Source organism: Gastrolobium bilobum, unplaced genomic scaffold (assembly GCF_033153095.1).
Source record: "Gastrolobium bilobum isolate Gb01-03AN ecotype WA unplaced genomic scaffold, APGP_CSIRO_Gbil_v1 utg54127, whole genome shotgun sequence".
NCBI lineage: Eukaryota > Viridiplantae > Streptophyta > Magnoliopsida > Fabales > Fabaceae > Gastrolobium > Gastrolobium bilobum.
Genome location: NW_026897050.1, coordinates 6,511 through 15,926, shown reverse-complemented (window position 1 = coordinate 15,926; position 9,416 = coordinate 6,511). Strand labels below are relative to the sequence as shown.

The window sequence follows — 9,416 nt, the reverse complement described above, 5'->3', positions numbered from 1 at the left end:
TATATATAAACTCTACACACTTATATTATATAAAAGATAATTTTACCAGTTTTGAAACATAAAACTCATATTTATATATAATTAAAAGAATATTTACATGATTAAATTTTGGAAAAATAAAGTTAAGTAATAGTTGTCAATTTTGAAGGAAAATATCATAAGAAATTAAGTCATAATTAATTAAGCAAACAATATTCTATATATAAAAGTAAAAATAACTTTAACAAGCATTAACGACAAGAATAATTATTAAATATTATTTGAAAAAATTACTTTAAAATAATTAAATGATGTTATATATTGTTAAACAATATAATTAAAATAAAATAAAAGTATTTCATATAATACGTGAGCTGGTCCATCAAACTTAGATAGCAAGTTAAAAGTAAGAAGTTAAGCTCAAACTAAAAAATAAACTGACTAACGAATGAACCAACCAAATCTCACAGCCAATCTGGCACACTTCCACCCAAAATAACCATGTAAGTTCCGTAACCCATTTCTCAAGAGAAGATCCCCATTATGGAAGTAGACACCAAATTTTAATAATCATCATCTGAATTTCAAATTTTAAATATGTTAGCACCTGTTGGTCCTCTTGGAACATCCAATTGAATTGGTAATGCACAAATTAGCAACCTTGGATCAAGCTTCCAATGTAATAAACTAATCATCCTAATAACATCTGTTTATTTAATGTTACAAATAATATGTACCAACTAGAAAATAAGTCCAAAAATTTGAAACATCTACTAATAATTAAACAAGCACCGTCTAATGGATACTGCTAACTCACTTACCCTCCCATGATGAAGGACGGCTACACATACCCCAAGACAAACAGCAACCGAAACAATCACAAAAATAGCTGGCCGTTGAGAGCTAAGGAATCCCCTGGCAAGATATCGACGGTCACATCTTTTAGGCAACTCTTCCACATTCATTATAATCTCCCTCTTCAAAAGTGGTATCCTTTCATTTTTGTCATTTGAAGTTGGACTTGTCAGCAACTTTAAATCTGCTCTCGACAGGGTACCCTACAAAACAAATATCAAAGTAGAAAATGCATGTTAGCTGCGATAGTAGTGTAGTGTCACTACATCTTACAAACTATCAGATGTTACAAAACCAATGTTACATGCAGGGGATGTCCAGACTGCAAGATAAATACATAGATAATCAGCAATTGCTGGGAGCTGCGGTGTTGACATCAGAAGAACTAAATCATTTAAAAGAAATTCTATTTTTTGTAAATGAAACCATACTATGAGTTCAATCAAATCAAGATCATGGCCAGATATTTTGCAATAAAACAGCAGAACAATATCCATTAAATAAACCAAGACAATTGACAGGTCAGATTCATTCTCTCCTTTAAAAACTCGAATTCAAAATACAACTGGAGTTTTAACTGCCAAGGAAAGTGCTAAACCAATACACTGCAACCCATATAACTTGTAGGATCACAGTTCAAAATCCACCACATTTACATAAATGCCATGCACAGTCCAGGGACAGAAGATGTTTGGTAGGAGACTAATATCTATTCAGTAACACATTCATAAATGCAACAAAATTATCAGCTGAATATTGGTAACACAAGTTGCAACTGAAATCAAAATTAGTTTTGGTCTTGAGGTAATCAACACTATTTGTTTGCAAGGCCTTTGTTTTAGAATAGAATTAAAGGAATATATTTCTCTTAAATGTTATTGCGCATCAGGCATGACAGATTTGTTTAGAGCTGGAAAAGCTGTAGTTCCAACTAGGGTTAGGGGAATGGGGAATTGAACTTTGCTCCTCCACCTTGGGCGGGGAAAGTTCCACCTCATAAGCTATTGCTCATGGGAAAAATTAAGTTTAATAGATGAAATGGAGTCAAAAATATTCATTCCTCCGGTTAGAGATATAATATAAAATTATTAACATGTCATTCACCAAACAACTTAAACTTTTGGGTTAAATTGATTCTTTAAACCTACTTCAATTTTTCATACATAATTTCCACAATTCCACTTTACAATTTTTTCAAGTTTCAATAAAAATACCCTTCCAATTTGGAATATTATACCGTTAAGAAGGGCTTTGTCAAAGGTAACCCTAACAGTAATTGTCATGCGTAATCCAAAACATTAACCCTAGAGCTAACATATAGGTATACGGGCTAAATAAATTTAAAGCTTCACCTAAAAGATGAGAAACTGAGGCTAATTATAAGGTTTAATGTAATAAATTCAGCATAGTTTTGAGATTACCATGACGTAAACTTCATATACAAAAATCATTAACATGACTCTTTGTATCCAACTCTGCCTCATTTGTAAAGCATATGACAAAATTGGTAACCATTGATAGCTTCTATCATCTCAATGAGTAACCCCACCTCTTCTTTCTTTGCCTTTCTCTTTCTTTTTTTACCGGTTTACTCTTCTTTCCCATTTATTCATTCTTTACTCATTCTCCCCCATTTAATGTGTCAACAACTTTCTTTTGTCTATAAGCATTGTTCCCCCTCTAATAATACAACTTTAAATTCAATCGTCATCAATGTCCAATGAAATCTGCACACTAAAATTTCAAATGCTAAGTTTCATACTATTAATTTCACTCAAAATTTTAAACTATCAAGAGCTCTAACAATATGATTGCAATTGCCACCAGTTTGGAGTCCAAACTTCTAAGATTGAGACAGGAATCTATTGTTGACCTAAATACAGGATGCATCAATTGTATTTTCCTTTGTATGGTAAGAAAATGACAATAAAGTAAAATGTAAAGCATTTAAATTTAAAACTTTCATATTTCATCGTCAAGAGCGGAAAAAACTAAGAGAGAAAATTAATAGTCCTAACCTGACTGTTAACTGCAACAACTGATGACATATTATCATGGGAGCAGCTCCGAGTAAGTTTAACACCGTCCATTTCAGAGTGCAAAATGGAACCTCCACCTTTCTGATGTTTCTGATACATGGCATCTCTAGCATTATGCATGCATTTCAGTAGTGGTGTCATGTCAACATCACTCGTCCTATTAATCACAATATCTGATTTCATGCTTTCTGTCAAGACTATCAAATTTGGTAATATTTTTCCCAAAATGATTGTTGAATCATTGCATATTAGAAAGTCCAACAAATAACAATATCTTTGAATTTGTGAATCTGTCATCACTCTGTCAAAATTTTCTGAAGTAGGGTCCTTAAGCAACCATGCTATATCTACAAGTAAGTCTGATGATAATGTGTGTCTAAGTGCAAAAGCTTCACATGAGCTGCAGATTGAACCACCAGATGCAGATTGAAATTGTTTAGAAAGGAGAGATACATCTAATTTTTGCTGCAACATCTTCATTTCAGCACAAATTTCTTTGTCACCAATGAGTACAGGAATAAAGTTTGATAAACCAGACTCATTCTCCACCTACAGAAAGGGAAAGGAATATGTTAAAACACAAGGGGAAGAAATATGAAATGGCATAAGGGCAACAATTTCAAAAATGTACTTCCATATCGCCGTAAACTGTAAACCATGTATAAACTGAAACTTGATCAAATTTCTAAATGCATAAACTCCATTATCACATTGAGTCAAAAGGTTCTGGCAATTTATCATAGTCTGATGTTATCTAGTCATCAAGACATGTCTGATTACTACAGCATTAGTACAATTCAGTGCTAGATTCCAAGGTCCAAATTCAATAACTCTCCGGATCACTGCAGTTATTAATCACAAAGCATCCTTACATAAATTATATGTACTTCAGATAAGATCCAGTTCAAATAAAAAGAACTAACAAGATAACAGCGATGAATTCAGTACCAGGAAGTGACTTCTAAGGATATGCTAAAACAGTTTGGCATGCTGCATTATGATGATTTTCTGAAGCCTTGAAATTTATTTATAAGAAAATGAACAAGCAGAAAACATAAAAAGGAATTTGCAAGTTATACAAAGTGCTTAAGCTCAAAGTATTCAACTGCGATCATTAAAATTTCTATGTTCCGTAATTTGTTTGATGATTTTCTAGCACGAACTGTTAAAATATTATGCCATCCAGACAAAATTTAATGTATCAGAAGTTACTGAATATAAAAGAAAACAATTCACATTCAACAGGCCCAGCAGTAATTGTGGTCAACATCAGGTGTTCCCAATGTATAAGCTAAGAAACAAAGCAGTAAAAAAAGAAGCATAGCAGTAAGCAAATAAAACATCCAGGTCAAAACATAGTTAAGGAAACAAAACTATAGGTAAATGACTACCTCAATAAATGCAGGCCCAAAGAGACTTTCCTCTGTATGAGGGACATATATCTTGTATAACTGATTGTCAAAAGCACAAGAAATATTGTCTCCATTTGAGTTGTGTGGAGATGGAACACAATACTCGTACTTCAGATACTTTCCAGAAAAAGATACAAGAAGCCTGTCATGATGACCACCTCATTGCAGTCAGATGTACATTCACAAGTGAACCAGAATTTGAAAATGACATATATCAACTGAAATATAAGAAAACCTACAAAGTATATAGCATGATCAATTTGATAGTATATTAGATTTGCGAACTGAATTGAGATTGAAGTGGCACCAAAAAATAGTATAACAAAAGTTAGCACCAACTATGCTGTGCATTTACCAAGACGTGGGGCTATATAACCCTTTAAAGGAACTTAGATTCCAAAATAAAATAAATAGACACAGAAGGTATACTGATTATTGATTATGCAATTTCCAATGTTGCTATTAATTTTTATTTTTATTTTAAAAAAAAAGCTGAAAACTTGATGCCGATGATGACCAAACTTGTGTAATCACTTCCTACAGCATAAAGCATTCTTCCTTAACCAAGGATGAGATAATTGCAAGAAATGGTTACAATTTCCAATGTTGCTATTTATTTATTTTTTAGTGCTGTTGAAGTATAAAACTTGATGCCAATGATAACTAACTTGTATGATCACTTCCTACAGCAGAAAGCATTATCTCCTAGTCTCCTTAATCCAGGACGAGTTACAACGCAACTTATGCAAGAGATAATATTAAGATAACGCAATCAATATGAAATTATGAATCCAAAACCCATTCAATCATAAAACAATACAAAGGAGAAAAACAGCATATACATGTCAAGCATTACTTCTTTGCCAACACCCAATTATATGTGAACCCTGAGTCCATCTCAAAGTTAATAGCTTCTTTTTTTGGAGGTTTTCACTAAAATTGCTAAAACTCTGGGTTCAGTGAGATCTAAGGATGCTCCAACCCCTCTACTCAGCCACAACATTCCACATCACCCTCTCTCCTTTGGCTAATTAGCGCTTACCCCAATTTTAGGTCCTCAACTTTGCTTTAAGCATATACAATGCACTAATGCATAAAAAACACACTTATGTCATTGTATAACATATTTGGCAAGAAACTACTTTAAATTATGTTTAGAAGAGGTGATAATAACATACCGAAACTTAGGCTGCAGCAAGTTCCTTCCACAAGCAACAAACTCCATAGGTTTGCCAGCCTCAAAGCAAGTGGGATGAACATACTGAAGCCTTGGTGCCTGCATGTTTACCTCGACTTTCATCACAGAAGTCCCATCTGTAACCATTGAAATGTGCTGATGAATTTTAACAAATTGAAAGCTTCATAAATTAGAACCTAAAGATTACAACTCAAAAATAGGAACATCTAGTAATTAGGTAGATACAATTAAAGAATTGATTGTTTAATATTTTCAAAAAAAAATAGAAACATAATGCATATCTCCAGGATGGGGAACAAATACCCTACAAAGTCATTAATATTGTCATAAGGTCAATGATCAAGGTATAAAATACTCTTCAAAGAAGAAAAAATAAAAAACCTCTTAAATAATTCAGGGAAATATGTGCGTGTGTGTGTAAGGGTGGCAATTTTCAACACGACACGAAAAATTAGATTTCGGGTTGGCAAAAACTGACCCGAAAAAATTCATGTTGTGTCGCGTGTCAACTCGCGAACCAGAATTGACTCACATTAATTTTCTTATAAGTTATTTGTGTCGTGTCGTGTTGTAAACAGGTTATTCATGTCTTATCGTGTCATGTAAACCCGCATAATAAGTGACAATTTGTATTTGACAGGTTATTTATGTCATGTTGTATCATGTCAACCCGCAAAATAAGCGGGTCGTGTTCGTGTTCGTGTTGAAGGTTTTAACCCGATTTCAAATTCGCTTTGTGTTCATGTTGAGTGTATTCCTGTTCGTGTCAAATTCGTATCGGTTTGTGTTGACCCGAATTGCCACCTCTAAGTGTGTGTGTGGGTGTATAAAAACCACTCCCCATTAAACTCCAACTAGCAAAGGTGGGGTGAGGGAAATCCTTGTACGCAGCCTTACCCTTTCATATTTGCAAAGAGACAGTTTCCTGGATTAGAATCCGTGACCTTTCTGTGATAGAGGTGCAGCTTTACCACTGCTCCAGGCTCGCGTGTGTGTAAATGTGTGTGTGTGTATATATATATATATATATAGATATATATATATATATATATAGAGAGAGAGAGAGAGAGAAAGAGAGAGTGAACGAATGGAACAGCAACAAACCTTTTGTAACCTGATAGATCATGTCATTCAGATGAACCAGTATGGTGCCTCTTCCAGATAGCATCTTTCCAGGAGCAACAAGATCACAGACATAGCACCGAGGGTCTTTGAGTAACTGGTTGATCAATAAGAGAGAAGAATAAATGAAGTCAGAAACAGTGGGGGGAAAAAGATTAACCAATCAAATTCAGTAAAAACTTGAAAACCGTGAGAAAAAAAAAAATTCTTTTTTTTAAGTTAATGAACGAAATTGCCAATTTATGAAAGAAAAAACAAGGGACTATGTAACAGGTAGTGTACAAAAAATTACAGCACAAACAAGCATCTCAATCAACTGAATTTAGAAAACTAGCAGCCCACAAGAATGAGTATAACAATGAGCATTATAGGCTAATACTGGGGGAGTTAATCAGTAACAAGAAAGCCTGATACAGTATGGAGAAGCAAATTTATGAATTACTATGTTATTTAGGATTTATTATATTATTTTTAGAAATCTTAGGAAAATATTATCATGTTAAGATTTCTTATTTGATCAGGATTTCAAATTTTAGGAAATTAATAATTGATTAGGATTTATCTAAGACTTTATATTTGATTAGGATTCATATTTAATTATGATTTATCTAGGACTTTTATTATCTTTGGGTTATAAATACCCTTTAGGTGCCTTATGCAATGCAGATATTTGCATAAATAATAATTGATATTTCTTTTATTCAGGGAGTATCTGAAATAGGTTGATTGGGGGAGTATCCTGCCAAGAGGAGTACTCTTGGATTGCTCAAAGCCTGCATTTGGTCTAAACACCGCTTCAAATATCACACTAGCACATACAATGTAAAGAACATCAAGTTGAACCCTTACATTTATCCACATAATTTTTGGCATTGCTATAAAAATTGTCAATATAGTACACCCAGGACGGATATATCCCTCCAGCTCTATAGGCATACTTGCCAACCATTGGAATATCTGAAAATGCATTAGACCGTTAGTTAATCAATTACTGACTCACAGACAGCAGAAGACCTTACCACTATTTAAATTTAAATACCAAACTGTAATAGCAATGCTTTTACTTGGTGCCGTAGCCTTCTAGGAAATTCAGCAGGATTCCAATCATAAAGCTTAAAAGAAATCCGACCTGTTTGGCACTATAAGTGAACTTTCAATCAGCAAACACCAACCATGATTTCTTGCATGAATATGAAAATAATAAACAAGTAGGGCAACCCACCATAGATGAGTAAGCACTCTTATTGTCACAATATGAGGGAGAATTAGAAATATTGGAAACATCTTTTCCACTATTTACTTGTGTTTCACCAGAAGCAACAAAAGATACAACACCATCATTATTAATATTCTGAGAATCTGGAGCCGAGCACAGAATGGCAACCGGTTCATCTTCATGATCCGATGACGCCCCTTTTTCGTTTATACCGCTACTCAAATTTGAACTATCTGTATGAAGCATACACAGCCAGTGAGCATTCTTGTTCCATAAAGATCAACTTTAACACCCAACGGAACAAATTATAAATGCTATCTGATGAAAACAATGGGAAAAAATAAAACATTTATGAAACTACTGGCTTAGCACACTAAAACTTAATTATAAACCTTGTCTTGCTTCCCCATCATAATTGGAATCATCATTTTGAGTAACAGATTGACGTTCACGATCAGCAGCAGATCTGGAATTCGCAGGCTTTCTTCGCCTTCGGGTGTTATGCCACTCTAATTTTCTTCTACAGCTGCGTTTCCCTTCATCAAAATCCGATAATACGTGAAACCTGTCAATCAAAACAATAATTGACATACACATATGAACCCTCGTTTAACCATCAATACGATCGCAAAACCAACAATTAAGCATATATCAGTTTCAGAAAATTTTCATGGCAGCTTACTTTCCACACTGTTGACAGTATCTCTTGGATTCCCCGTGAAGGAGAACGGTAGTGGCATTAGCGCAGCGCAAACAAACCTTATGCCTCCGGTGATAGCCCTTGAGCTCGGTGATATCGGCCTCACACCCAGGCACCTGGCAGCGTGCAGATGCAGATGCACGCGCGGACCGAGCGCGTTTCTTTCCTGGCAAACTATTCTCCTCTTCTTCGAGCTTGGCGTCCATCTCGGGGCAGGCACATGGAACCCGACCCGCGAGAAAGTTGGAGCAGGCGAGCCTCGGGTCGCGCTTTCGGACCTTATCATTGGTCGGAATCTCCGGAAGGTGAAGCTGAAGGTTAGAGTTAGAGGGAAGGTCCAACGATTCGGGAAGAGGAAGTTGTGAATTTTTGTCAAGGTCAAAGGAGATAGGAATTTCATCGTCTAGATTGAAGTCGAGAAGGGAAGTAAGGTCCCAAGGGTCTTCGACTTCGGTTTCCATGTGTGGAAGAACGAGCGATTGGGGTTCCATTTGGGGATGGGAACCCTAATTGTGGTGGTGGTGGTGGTGGTGGTGTTGATGGCGAGTGGTTGTTGGAGGTTGTTGGATGTTTGGCGGAGAAGGAAAGAGACGGTAGCTGTTGAAGGGGTTTTGGTACGCTGTTTTTTCTCCTCGTGACAACAGGTGGGGTCATGGTGGCAACATTTCCAAGTTACCCCACGCGCTCTCATTTTTTTTAAATACATTTCCCCTTTTTTTGTTTTTTCTTAATAAATAATAAAAAAACACGTTATTATAATTTTTTAATAGAAACTTTAAATGTTTTAAAAGGTCAAATTTATTCGTTTTGTAACTTTTTTTGTGGTTAAATCATAGTTGAATTTTGGGAATAAATGCCATATTTTTTTTAAAAAAAAATTCTCAAATAATTATCA

At 34.9% G+C, this 9,416-nt stretch overlaps 1 protein-coding gene across 1 annotated transcript; it reads right to left on the bottom strand.

The window, feature by feature from the left end:
* Positions 1–588: 588 nt before the first annotated feature.
* On the bottom strand, positions 589–9,091 carry LOC133303714 (squamosa promoter-binding-like protein 7). The gene is made up of 10 exons (XM_061503671.1): positions 8,504–9,091; positions 8,214–8,386; positions 7,828–8,054; positions 7,670–7,744; positions 7,455–7,562; positions 6,588–6,702; positions 5,464–5,599; positions 4,265–4,427; positions 2,853–3,422; positions 589–1,037 (listed from the first exon to the last, which is right to left on the bottom strand). The coding sequence occupies exons 1-10, from the start codon at positions 9,010–9,012 to the stop codon at positions 753–755; spliced, it is 2,361 nt and encodes a 786-aa protein (XP_061359655.1). The 5' UTR covers positions 9,013–9,091; the 3' UTR covers positions 589–752.
* Between the last annotated feature and the right edge of the window lie 325 nt (positions 9,092–9,416).

Excerpts from the sequence above, each read along its gene's own strand:
- LOC133303714 (XM_061503671.1), bottom strand. The coding sequence starts at position 9,012 with ATGGAACCCCAATCGCTCGTTCTTCCACACATGGAAACCGAAGTCGAA. Across the intron at positions 6,703-7,454 it reads CAAAAATTATGTGGATAAAT|TTACTCAAAGACCCTCGGTG; the intron begins GTAAGGGTTCAA and ends TTGATCAACCAG. Across the intron at positions 3,423-4,264 it reads TTGGGCCTGCATTTATTGAG|GTGGAGAATGAGTCTGGTTT; the intron begins GTAGTCATTTAC and ends CCCTTTCTGTAG.